The sequence below is a fragment of the Anomalospiza imberbis genome, chromosome Z, assembly GCF_031753505.1.
Source record: "Anomalospiza imberbis isolate Cuckoo-Finch-1a 21T00152 chromosome Z, ASM3175350v1, whole genome shotgun sequence".
Classification (NCBI taxonomy): domain Eukaryota; kingdom Metazoa; phylum Chordata; class Aves; order Passeriformes; family Viduidae; genus Anomalospiza; species Anomalospiza imberbis.
The window spans coordinates 62372682-62386168 of NC_089721.1; the positions used below are offsets into that span (position 1 = coordinate 62372682).

Here is a 13487-nt window from a genome sequence, read left to right on the forward strand (position 1 = left end):
ATCAAGCAGCTCAGCAGGCCTGTTGTGCAGGATCAACTAGTGTGAAAATACAAGACTAATTTGCTCTCAAATTGCTGTTCCCTTTGCAGCCATAGCCTGACCTGTTTTACAGCAGGCTACAGCTCTCTGCCCTAAAAGCCATCAGACATCAAACAGTGCGGCCTCTGCAGACACAAGATAATACCAAAGTGAACACCCCATTAACCAGGGTCCATCATCTTTGTATATCTGCCATGCCAAATGGTGATGTGAGTAAAGAGGAGGCAGCTGCCATCCATCTCCACCAGCTAGCACCTCTCCTGAGAGAAAGGGAAATGCTGAGCAACAGGCCCAGGTCTTCCCTCGCATCTTGGGACTGTGACATCAGGACCACCTCCATTCCTCTCCAAGTCATGATTTTTGCTTGGAAGAGCTTTAAATATAGTCCAGAACAATTACTCCGGCAGAAAGTACAGCTCTCAGCATGTACTAACACACATACATATTACATAAACCAGTCCTCAGCTAGCCTTCACTGGGGATACACTGCTTCAGGCAGTAAGATGGCCATTAAGCCACAATCCCACCTCTGCCCTGCGTGGGAAGCCAGCAGCAAACACAAGGCTAATACATCCCTTTGTGCAGTTGTTTTGTGCAAAAGCCATCAGGCCCTCTTTTTATATATATATATATATATATATATATATATATATATATATATATATATATATATATATATGACACACATGAAAAGAGAAAGACTCTGCATCAGAAAACCAAGACACAAGGCACAGAGGCAAAATCCTCAGGCTGGTCACCACAGCCCTGCCAGCAAACACAGCCTGCAGAGCTCCTGCTTAAGGAGGGGCACACCCTAAACACCACATTATGCCTCAGAACGATATTCTTGAGATTTTCCCTGTTGCAAGGCAAATTCTGTTATCTGCACAGAAAACCATGAAATAGAGTTTGCAAATGAAAAAAGCAGAAAGAAATTACACAGACTTCAAACAGTGCAAAAAAATTAAGCAGGCTTAAAGGAAACACCCTAAGAATAGTCATTGTATGCTTTAAGAAGTAAATTCTGAGCAAAGCTTCAAATTGTATGGTATTACAACTGGTTGAAAATTCTCCTGCTAATGTTCACGAAGTAAGGACAAACTGCAAATTTCTTAGCCTCTGAACTGGCTTGTCAGTCACAGAGATGACAGACCACACATGTGACAACTCAAAATACTGCATTATTACAACAAAATTATTTTCAGGAGTGGTAAACCAAACAAATTCAGGGATGATATAAGCTGTGGAGAAGGCCCTCCAAAGATCAAATCCAGCTCAGGGCAAGATGGGTTCTTCTACAGAGGCAGGAAGTAATTCTTTGCTGTTAAGACTGGATTTTCACTGCACTAGGAATATTATGCCCTGGATAATATACAGGTTTTAGATGTTTCAAAACATCAGCTCATAAAGTAAAATATATTAAAAAAACCCAAGCAATAGAGAGACTGAAAACCAAATGCCTTGGTCACGTCCAGTCACATACTACCTGTCACCACAATTCTAACAGCAAACATAAGCACACAAGGAATGACAATGGCACTATGCTGTTAAAAATGCATGGAGGTAAGAAGAAGTTGAAAGAGTAAGGTGTGACCAATGAGGACCCTGTCCAGAATTCCTTGTACTTGAGCAAGTGACCGTAAATTTAGTAGAAATTCAAATCACAGGAAAAGGCAGGGCTGGACATTTTAATCAAATGACCATTATTAACAGCAGAAGTGTTTTCATAAGCTGGCTATGTAAGCATGCATCCATGAGACTGCTAGTTCAAATGCAACCAGAAAACACTTATATGAGAATCATTCTCTTCCCAAAACAAGCAGGCAGAATGTATCCAGCAGTATTTTCCTATTTGAAAATTATCACAGCACTGCCTATCCAGTTTGAAGAGCTTCTCCCATTAAACTGGCATGGGTAATGATGAGCCTTAAGGAAAACAGCAGGCAGAGCTTTCCAGGATCAAAGCACCCTGACTGTCCTGCACTTGTATTTGCTCCTCCTTACACAGAAAGGCTGATGAGAAGAGAAAAAGCTACCCCTCCCTTGGGTGTGAAGGCTCATCCTGTCAGATATGTGTTCCTCTTACTTGTCACATTTCGGAGAACTTGACTGAAATTCCAAGTCTGCAGTCAGCAGATCATAGTAGCTCTTACTTTTTCTATGTTAAGGAAGACCTGACACTTCTGAATTTAGTGCCAAGTCCTAATGCTCCTTATCCAGCACACTTCAGCATAAGCCACCACCAGAACAAAGAGCAAAGCCAATCAAAAACTGCCGAAGATTAACAACATGCCATCATTACACTGCACTTAGCTTAACCAGAAACACTGCCTACTTCCATTTAAAATACATCTACATCTGAATTATTTCAACCTCCCATAATTGCTCCCTACATTTCAATTTAGTTGGTCACTGCAAAGTTACCCTTATGGATAGTTGTTTGGGTTTGCTTTTGAGTATCAAGTCCAATGGAAGGAAATAAAACCCTCAAACTTCAGCAGTAAATAAAAGATTATGTTTTCTGTGCCTAGTTTAGGGCAACCTTTGCAACTATTCAAGCCCTTCACTACTGGAAATCAGACTGTTGAGCAACAGCACTTCAAAATAATTGAAGAACTTTCTCAATCTTTGGGAAAAACTGAAAAGCAGATGCTTAGTAAATAATGATTGCCCAAATTCACACAAAGTTTTAGCTGGAAATCATGTCTCTCACATTCTAAGTGTGACACTATACTACACTACACCAGGATAGTCCCAACAGACCCTGCCTTGGTAGTTTCAGGAGTTCATCCTTCCAGCTGGTTTTCTATTGGACTGTCAATACACTAACCAGTCCTTCCCTTTGGTACTGACACAACTTGCTGGCTGAAAATACACCCTGGAGCATTTGCACTGCTCTGCTTTACACAGAGGACTGGATTACTTCTAGGCGCAGAGAAGAGCAGTGCCTCCTGGTACTTTAGGAACCTCTTTCTGTGTACCAGAGTCAGAAAGCACTGCAATTACCTGAAGAAAATTGAGTATGTACTGCTGGAGAGGTCTTACACATTATTTCTATGGATACACTAGTAAAATTCCTTGCACTTTAAGGTAGCAGCAGCAGAGATAACATGAAAAAGAAAGAAAAAGATCAGGTAGGTGAAGACACTTGTGATCTTAAAGGGCTACTTCATTGTCTTGTGTTCTCTGGCTTTACAGCACACTGTTCCCCACCTGCTAAGCAGGAAGCATCTGAACAGAGCAGGGTAAAACCATAGGTGATGGCTGCTGACTGTGTTGTCACACAGTTGTGCCTTTGCCACAATGAAAATTGTTGGGACACTGGACTTCCATGTCCACATCAGGTCTCAAGTGTCAAATTTTTTTTTCTCCCTACTGTTCTGAATTAGCTTTTTGTTGGGCAGGCAGCAGTGCTGCTTTCCTAAGGAGGTGGTTGGCACAATCCCAAACAGGCACTCAGACTTCAGATATTGCTATCTTTGCAGTAAGCTGTCTTTGCCCCATCAGCAAATCTCCTTCTGGCACATATCTATGCTCAGTCAGCTTCAGATATGGTCCAATTATGTTTCAGCTGCACTTGTTACAATAGATAGACAACTATAAGGAAAAGACCTCCAAATATACAATAGCTTATGCTTATTAAGTTCTGGACTGTCTGTGGTTATGTAAACCTTCTGACAATGTCAAGAAAAACACATCTAAATACTACCTCAGGTAGTATCTTCCTCTAAATATACATTTAGAAGAACAGGAAGGTTCAAGAAGGGGGGAAAAAGCCACAAAACACCAAAACTCACAGGAAGGGTCTTATTTTAAATCCTTTTTAAGGGTCTTTTATTGCATCATTCTTAAAACTAAAGCTAAATTAGAAAGGGAAGGAAACTCTGGCTGTTTACAGAGGATGTGTGTCACAGAACAGCATGAATCTCCCCCACAGATAGCACACAGAGTGCTGCCAGGTCAGCACAAAAAAAAAAAAAAGCTGGGGCAAGATCTTCAGCTAATAGATGAGCTACATTCCACTAAATTTTCAAAGGTACACCAATTTTTTATCAGCTGAGAATTCCTGATACACAGGCCTAAGCAATTCACAGTTTTAACAAACTCTTGTTAATTATTGACACTTAGTAAATAGTTAAGCCTATGCCTATTTTTTAAATTCTGCAGCTGTTGCATTTAATTCAATGGATTTTTCCAGAATTTTGAAAACAAAACATTTAAAAGTATAAACATAAAACCCATAAAGTGAATTAAAAATGTATTTCAAAAATTTCACAACTACTATTCGATAAAACACAGCAACAGCAAAAATCTCTAGGGTTGAAAGTGGAAAATGTCACATTTTAATAAAGCTGCAAATAAATTTAGCAACAGGTGGCAGAATATTTTAGTCAGGATTCTGCTATTAACACTTATTTTATGACCAAAAATATTTAAATAGAACATGAAAGACTGCCCAAAAAATGAACTGTCATGGATTTTCAAAAAAATCGGGCAAGCAGTGCTCTGTCCTCTTGCCTGCGTAAAAAAGAAGTTGATTTACCATCAACGTTTTTTAAAAGCTTTCAGCTTTTATTGCATCCTGACTGCATTGAAAACTGCCACATCCTACTGTGTTTGAGAATGAGGGCAGCTGTTTATTTATTTAGCTCACAGGAATGCTGTAAAATTAGGTAATAAGTGTTTGTAACACATGCTGAAGATAAAATGTATTATTACCAGAGACAGCTCTGAAGCTGAATATTAACTTGAGAGATATGGAGGTCAGACCCAAACTAGGCACTCTGGCCTCAGTATCAATCAAACAGAGAAGTGTACAGGGTTTTTTCCAAATGGGGCAATTTCATAATCTCCACTGTCATGAGAGCTCAGGCCCACGGAAATCCCCTGAGAAAGCCGAACTTTTCATCAGATAACAGTGTTACATATTTCCCAGGGGATTACTAACACTACGCTCAGTGTGGAAAGTCTCTATCCTGCTGTCTCAACCAACCTCAGAATGTAGCTTAAATAAACCCAATGCAATCTTCCACAAATTAGGCATTGCTTAAGATTCTGAGATTAGAAGTGAGTGAAAAGAAACGCAGAATTTGCCAGAGTGGAAAACAGAAAATAAAGGTAAATTCAAGCTAAAACAGCGTAAGTTTTGGCAACATAGTCCCGATATTAACAAGCTGTACTGACAAGGCTACATACAAAGAGGGAGATAATAGCAAAGTGTGAAAGGTTTAACTGTTCACTTAATGCTTTCCTCTTTATTTGCTGGTTTAAAATAAAAGTCAGCGTTGACAGATGATGCTGACAAGGCTAAAGACTAAAGAAAACTTTTAAAGTTCTCTGCAGCACATACTAATTACTGATAAACACAGTAAGCAATTCTTGTTTTCTTTATCATTGTGTCTTTATCTAGACAATTTAAGAAAGATAAAGGTGAAAGAAATTAAGAAATTGCAATTTGGTATCTACCAGAATAGCTCTGTTGCTAATTGTAGTTATGGGTGCTGTTGACTCTGCTAATTGTAGTTATGGGTGCTGTTGACTCCCCTACACACATTGAGACCATTAACTGGCATCACCAGGTTAGCTGGTTATAAAGTAACCATACTGCCAGTGCAGCCTTATGCCAACAAGCTTGCAGTTTTCCTTGTGTTTTTTTAACAAGTTTCACACAATCTTCTGCGACAGGATTCCCAGAAATGTTTTTCTCAAGCTCCTGTCACCTGGTATAGTTCAGAAATTACAGCAAGGCCAGATTTAACATACCACTGCATATGTTTTTTTTCAATACCCCATTCAAAGATATTTCAGTCTTGCTCTATCACATCCATACATATCTACCTAGAATCCAAGTTGGCATAATTCTAAACATCTGTCTTCAAAAGCATCCCTGTACAAAGGAAGTTCAGACCAAAAGAAGGCATTAAAGCCCAGTTCTACAGAATCAGAATACAGCAATACATATTATGCTATATGTGTTTACCCATGTCAACCTCTAAGCAAAGTCACATAGCAACAACTGTTCATGAACAGTTCCATGGAAAACAAGTATGATTCTCCTGGAAACAGATTTTAAAGCACAGCAGACCTTTGTACCTTGACCTCCATCAAGATAATTTTATTAGTTTTATCACATCCTTGGCTTCCAAAAATAATAAGGAAAGCAGAAGCAAGCTCTATTGAAAGTGATAATTCCATATCTAGTTATATTGCAGTTACAGGATGCTATTCATTGAATTATGCAAATATCCTGTTATCTACCTAATTAAAGCCATATACCTAACTGCCCGAGAAGAAACCTAGGACCAATGCTGCCATAAAAAGTTGTGGTATTCACATACCCTCTGAACAGAGAGACACTTAACTATCTCAGGATTTCTCCTGAGAGAAGCTGTGAGAGAAGCAGAGAAAAGATAATCAAAACAATTCTTATCTCATTCACTGTTTGTGCCCATGTGGAATGCAGTCTGGAGATTGTTTACCCAAGGTGATTACTTGATTAAATTCTAGTGATTAGTATTTTGAATTAATTGACCAATTAAATCCACACGCGTGTCTCAGGAGAGAGTCACGGGTTTTCTAGTTAGTCAGTGATAGTTCTTGTTAGTGTAATATAGTGTAATAAAGTTATAATATAGTATAATAAAGTAATTAAATAGCCTTCTGGAATCATTGGAGTTCAGACATCATTCTTCCCAAGTCAAGGATTCCAGCACCATTAAGAAGTCTTCTCTACTTTTGCCTATGTCTTGACTGTCAGCCTCCCGGTTTCAGTTGAGGACAGAAAAAGTAACACACCAGCTGGATTCACAGAGTGACTTTGCCCACAGCCTGTAGTAAGGGACTTAAAGTGCCCTTCCAAGAAAGTTTTGGAAATGTTTTTCCAGAAGATCTGCAGTTGCCTAAACAATTTCTATTTGCTTAAAAAAAAATAAACTCTAAGAATTTTCATGTCTATGCCTGCTCAGCAGCAGAGAGATTTGAAGAAAAAGTTAATTAGGCAAATTTGGGAAAACTGCCATCTTCTACCCAATCAACCTGAATCTTCTACCCAATTAACAACTACAATCTTTGTGCAACCCAAGTACCCTGTACTGGCTGCTTCTTCCACTTGCTCATTGTGACAGGCTGCATCTGACCACAGCAGAAATCACAGTGGCTCCTACACAGTCCCAGACTCTCCTTCCTGGAGGGATGCTTTGGGCTGGGAGGCAGTAGCAGCCAGGAACGCCCTAGGGAGTTCTGCTGAGGGCTAGTGCAAGGTAACTGCTACTGAATATACAAAGGTAAAGTATCCTTCCTACCCACCCCAATAAATCAAGACCCCTCTACTGGTAGCACAGGGCAGCATTTTTGGCACTTGTTTCCCCTGACCTAAAGGAAAGGAGAGGATCTGAATGCCACTGCGGAGCACACTACCAGAGAACCCAGGTGCGTATTTATGTGCAGCAAAAGGAATGCCACCCTGCCACAGCTGGTGTTTGCAGGTGTTTCTGGGCGTGAAGGCCATCTCGACATATGGTTTGCTAGTCTTCATTCTAACCTAGCTGGTTTTTGCTAGGATTCTTCCCAAAGGAAGCCAGGGAGGAAACCAGTCTAATTAGGCAGGTGTAGGCAGGTATAAGAATCAATATGAATGTTTAGCTTGAGGGCGTGGATTCAATTTTGTTAGGGACAAGACACTGAGGAGGGAGTTAGCCATCACCTTAATCATACCTGTAACATGTATGCACCCTGTAATCATACAGTAACACACAAGCCATGTGAGCACCCTGTAATCATACAGTAACACACAAGCCACCAGAAAGCCTCTCCAAAGGCTCTTTTTTAGCAGAAGCCCTCTACCATCCTTTACCTGTTAAATAAAAAAAGCATTAATAGCACTGACCAGACAGGCTGCAAACTCCTTCAGTGCTGACATCTCTGTGTGCAGCAGACTGCAAAAACAGCAAAGAATGCCACCCAGATGATGTTTGTCTCTTCTGCCACAAGCAATACTAATCCAGCAAACAACTGGGACAGGCAGGGCACATGTGGAATAATAGCCTGAGATCTGATGCAATTTCTTAGGGGATGTTTGTTTCCCTCTGCCTATTTCATTGCTCCATTTATGTTTAGTTGGGCTGGCTTCAAGAAAAATAGAAACATGCCCTTTGGGATCACTGAAAACTAAGAGCAATGCAGTAAATACTAGCCAGGCTGGCTTATATCTGTGACTTTTAGCAGAAACCAAAGAAGATGGCTTTAATTATACTTGTTAATTTATTACCCTGTGGCATGGCAGAACAAAGTATATTGGAGTCTTGTAGACAGAAGGAAGAAATAAAGAAAGTGTGCCTCAGAGTCAATAGCAAGCTGTATCTCATCTTTCAAAACAGAAGAAAAGCTTATTTCTTGCAAACACTTAACCTGATAAAATGGCACTGAGGCCAGCTGCAAATTCAGTGCCTGCAAGCAGCAATCCAAACCTTCTGCAGCTGGCAATCCCAGCAACCTTGTCATGCTCTTGAAAGTGCCGTCACCAAGGTCTTTGGCTCTCTGTACTGATTTACACTCTGCCTTATCATGAGTGTTAAAGACCTTGGTGACATTGCTGGACAGACATGTAACAAGTGGAACAGAGAGGGCACCTGGCACCTGCCTGCAAAATTGATTGTGCTATGGTATGTGTGTGCCTGCACGTAGATTTCACTGCTTGGGGCTTGCTGGAAGCAGGCACACAACAGCAGTGCCCATAGAGCACGACAGCTGCATGTGCTGAACTCCCTCACACCGCCACTTAGCACTTTATCCTGGCATCCTGGCCAAAAAATGTGCAACGTGAAGCAACACTGGACTGTTCCCTACTGATAACACCTTCCTCTCCAACAGAGAGATCAGATCTTCTCTGCTATTCCTCCCCAAACTCCTCCACAAACAGCCCTGTTATGAGGAATTATCTCCCACCTTATCAAGAAACACCTAAGATACAAAGCCTGTCGGAATGAGTAGATAGCGTGTCCTGAACAAAACCTTCATGTCCTACCTTATGTTTAACAAATACACTGACACGCTCATACCTGTGCAAGCAACGTGAGCCATCTTAAGTAGGTCTCTCATCCCCAAGGTTCAGCTCATGCCTAACTTCAGACCAGATGACTAAGAGTCACACCTTGAACATTAGTTTGTGAGGGTTGTTTTGAAGAAGGTTCAAGCAAAAGGACTTTGGCAAATGCCCTCTGAACAGATTCAGACATCAGAAGCCAGATATAGACATCAGTGCTCTGCATGACTAGCATTAGTTTCAATTTGCAATGAGAGATCAACTCCTGGAAGCCTGTATCAAAATCATCAGGCAGGAGTCGGAAGAGCATGTGAGGGGAGAAAGGAGCTGCAGAAACTCCAACAGAGTCCATGTCACACACCAAGGAGCACACAGTCTATTCCACTGGGGAAGTTGCAAAGTTGCACCTGTCTGCACCACCAATTCACATGACTTCAGATCCAGGCCAGAGTTAAAACATACAGGATATTACATTTTCATTTATTGGCTTATTGATAATTAGCCCTCCTGCTACTGGGGGAAACACATGTATAGAGACAGTGCTTTCAGGCTGGGTGGCGCACTTACATCTGACACCCACTCCTGTCTCCTTAGTTTCCCAGAGTCACTGGAAGAAATGCCCCAGAGTGAAGAGGATCTGCATCTTTCACACCTCACTGTCAACAGCAACTGAGAGCTGACCTTCCTTGCACAGAAATCTAACCACTGCTAAGTATAAAGAGTGCTTCTAAGTTTAGAGGATGCTGTTTCATGCTGTCAAAGCATGAATTACATAGCCAAGGAATGGACAGCAGGACCCACCAAGCTGGATGGCTTTGTAAATTAGCATGAGAAAGACAAACAGGCTTTGTTCTCCAAAAGCCTTACCAACAATGGACATTCTGTCATTCTAATGACACAGAGGCTTGATTTTTTGATTACACATTTGAAATATTTTATTATAGAAATACAATCTGTGATGAATGGATCTGAGGCTTGTTTTTACAGTCAGTCTACTAGTCTTTACAGTAGAGAGAAACTTCAGCCTTCTGACTTTCAATTTGTATAGCACTCCATATGCAAAACTCTTGCTGGAATCACTCCTCCCCCTCAAACCTTCCCAGCAGCAAGAGCTTCAGTTTATGGCTTTGATAGTGTTCTTGTAAATGTCCATGTCTGACATTCACTGCATGTATCAATACAAAACACCAGACCAGGATCTACTCTCTTTGGAAGAGTTAACTTGTCAATGCAAGTGTAAAAGTAGTACTGCTAAAGAGTAAAATACTACTGCTGGAAGTGTAAAACCAGTAACAAAAATATCTGTCATTCTGATGGAGAGAGCTTGTTCCCAGCAAATCAAACCCAACAGCTGAAGATATCCATGAAAACAACATCAAACTTCTCCTTGGGAAATAGTAGACTCATTTTGGCTGTGTTCATTATGTGTCCATCTCTGCACAAAGGGTTCACTCTGTATCCTCTCCCTTCTAAAGCTGCTCCAGATTTAGGTAAAAGCATGAGGATGCCACTCACCAGTTCTCTGAGTAAAAAGTGAGAAGGCCTGGTGGTATGGATACTGAGCTCCTCAGCAAGGAGGTGTGTTCTTTATACACACCTATGAACTAATGGTCAGAGTCAGTAGATCCCACAGTATTATATGCAGATGTGATCACGTCACAATTCTGCACAACCCTGAAGAGGAGAGACAGAGATTAAATACCCAAGACAAATACCTTGCACAGTCCATGTCTGCACATACATTCAGCACATACCTGCCAACCTGTCACTAACAGTGCAGGTTATTCCAAGGTGACCTGCAATGTATTGAGCAACACAGAAAAGAATGTAAAAACACCATCTCTGCTTTAAGTGTGTTCAGTACACATCAGACTATGTGACACTATTCACATCATATCAGCTCAGGTATTTTTCTCCCTGCAGCCTGCCTGAGCCATTCTCAAATGATGAGAAATAAGAAGAACTATTGCTGTGAAACCAATGGCAATTTTCACAAAACACCAAAATACCATCTATGTCCAAAAAGATCTACATGCTGCATAAAGGTTGTGGGTGAAGACCCTCAATGGCTGTGCTCCCTTTTCTATTTCCCTGCAGTATGTCTTTCTAAACTGTTACTTTCCATCACTTCCACCAGCCACATGCCACACTAACACAGCAGCCAAGACAGATAATCTTTCAGAGAAGAATATGCCAAAAAACTTTTACAAGGTACCACATCAGAGAGACCCGGCAACAGCAAGAGATCCACCACGTTTCCTGAGACTGGACAGAGCTCTTCCACGTCCCAGCTCTGCTGCAAGCTTCCCATATAATCTCACACTAGTCACTCATTCATCTGCACAGGACAGGAAGGCACACCATCTTCTCATACAAGCTAAAAATTGGAGGATTCTAATTATCATAGGAAATAGGGGCAGTGAAACCAGACAGTTTTATTTTGTACCCTGCCATTCAAAATCCTGCCAGACAATATCAGAGAGTATACTACACCAAAGTCATATAGAGACAAAAAATCCCCCTCCAAAACCAAACACAAGAAGGGAAATGGATATTTCATTGTCAGATAATAATCAGCTTTGAGTTTGTAAATTGGAGACTGTCCTAGTTGACTGTGTGATGCTTTTATCCCCAATTGTCTGTCCTGTTTATACTGAGTAATAAGTCTTGCACCTTTAAGACTTGTCACAGGAGTGAAGGGGGAAGAAGAAGTGCGGAGTTTGTTTCCAGGAACTGCACTCACTCCTCCACGTTCCTCTCCTGGACTGTGTTGTCTGCGGATGGACAGACAGCAGGACAGAGCTCTCCTTTGCTTTTTAGTTAGTTTTAGCTAGCTGAGGTAAAGAAGTTCCCTGGACTGTGGTTTTCCCTTTTCTTTGGACCTGCTCAAACCTGCTCTGGACTGAACACCCAGAAGAGCACCGGCAGCTCGCACCTGTGGCCCAGCGGGCCGGGCAGGGGCCGTGGCATTTCCAGCGCCGGAGGGACTGAAAGAGACTGAGTGAGCTGAGCTGCAGCCTTGCCGGGGGGTGGGGGGGGGGAAGATTCTTCTGAGTTTGTCCCTCTTTTAGAGTGGCAAGAAGTTTTTAATGTTTAATATTGTTTAGGTTTTCTTGTTTAATAAACAGTTTTTTTCCACTTTTCTCCAAGAAAATACTTTTTTTCCCGAACCAGTTGGGGATAGGGGCCAATTGAATCTGCTTTCTAGAGGAACCCCTTTAGGGGTACTCTCCCCATTTTGCCCTGAACCAAGACAGAGACCAACATCATTTTTTCCCCATCTGTGTTCTTCCAGCACACTTCCCTCTGGAGTTCAGAGGGTAGAACACTAAACTGTAGCTACATTATGTTTACCACTTCACAAAATATCAAAATAACTAGTGCTTTCCAACAAGACACGCTACTTCAGCTCCTTTGAGAAAACAAGCACTTTGACTAACTTCAGCGCGCCCAGGATTATAGTTTCCCATCCAAAACAGCTGCTGTTCTTGGCGTTACACACCACGCCTTTTTTCTTCCACCAAATAAATCAGAGAGCACACAAAGCTCTGACACATACTTCTGCAGGATTGGAAAAGGTTTGACAAACCAGAAGTTATAATCGCGCACATTCATATTATGGCACGTTCCTGAAATTTCCACGCACATGAAATTAACCAGGCCAGAAATACCAGATATTGACTCTTTCTATCAGGCTGTTACCTAAGCCAGAGGAATTTCCCAACTTGCGTAGTTTTCCCAGGACCTTCTGGACATCCTTTACACTCGTGTCCTGTTGGCTGTACAGCAGTAACCTCCTGGCATCTGAGAACAGGCGGGAAACACTGCAGGAAAACAGAAAAACAACTAACAGTCATCAGCTCTGTGAACCACCATCCACAGATATAGTTTTATATACCAATTCCAAACTTTAATCCCCCTGTCACTCCAGCACAAAAAACCCTTTCCTCAATGACTACCTTGTGACAATCTAAGAAGCCTAATAAAAGATGTCTGCTAATGCAAGGTCAATCTAAGTTACACTGAACATCATGCATTTGAAAGCATTTTTAGGATGGAGATGTAGAGGGCTTCCTGCTGCTTATAAACTGCTGCTTCTTAGAAGCACAATAATTTAAGAATATCCTTGCTCCTTTCAAATGCTTCTCCAGGTTGCAGGTGCATTATGCTCTGCAGTAAGCCTATCTTTCCTGACCCATGAATATAGCAAGTAGGGCAAGGTATAGAAAAGCTGGCCATAAACTGTGCTTCCTGCATCATGTTAGCCAGTAATAAGTAATAAACATCAGGGAGTATTCCCTAAACCTGTTCACTGCCTCTCACTCTATGCTGTTCAGAGGTTCATTAACCAGAAAAAAAGATGCTCTGAAAAAAGGAGCATCTTAAAAAGTCTTACTTTTTTGGGGTC

The 13487-nt window shown here is 41.3% G+C and overlaps 1 protein-coding gene and 1 long non-coding RNA gene across 4 annotated transcripts in view; both read right to left on the minus strand.

Moving 5' to 3' along the window:
- The window catches only part of ABCA1 (ATP binding cassette subfamily A member 1), a 100323-nt gene that overhangs the window by 54309 nt on the left and 32527 nt on the right, over positions 1–13487 (minus strand). For all 3 annotated transcript variants that reach the window (XM_068176209.1, XM_068176207.1, XM_068176208.1), the window contains exon 5: positions 12782–12903. In XM_068176209.1, coding sequence (XP_068032310.1) covers positions 12782–12903 — 122 coding nt within the window. The remainder of the gene's footprint in view (positions 1–12781; positions 12904–13487) is intronic.
- On the minus strand, positions 11296–12775 carry LOC137464758 (uncharacterized). Its single transcript, XR_010994402.1, has 2 exons — positions 12345–12775; positions 11296–11683 (listed from the first exon to the last, which is right to left on the minus strand). It is a non-coding gene; the product is annotated as an uncharacterized lncRNA (long non-coding RNA).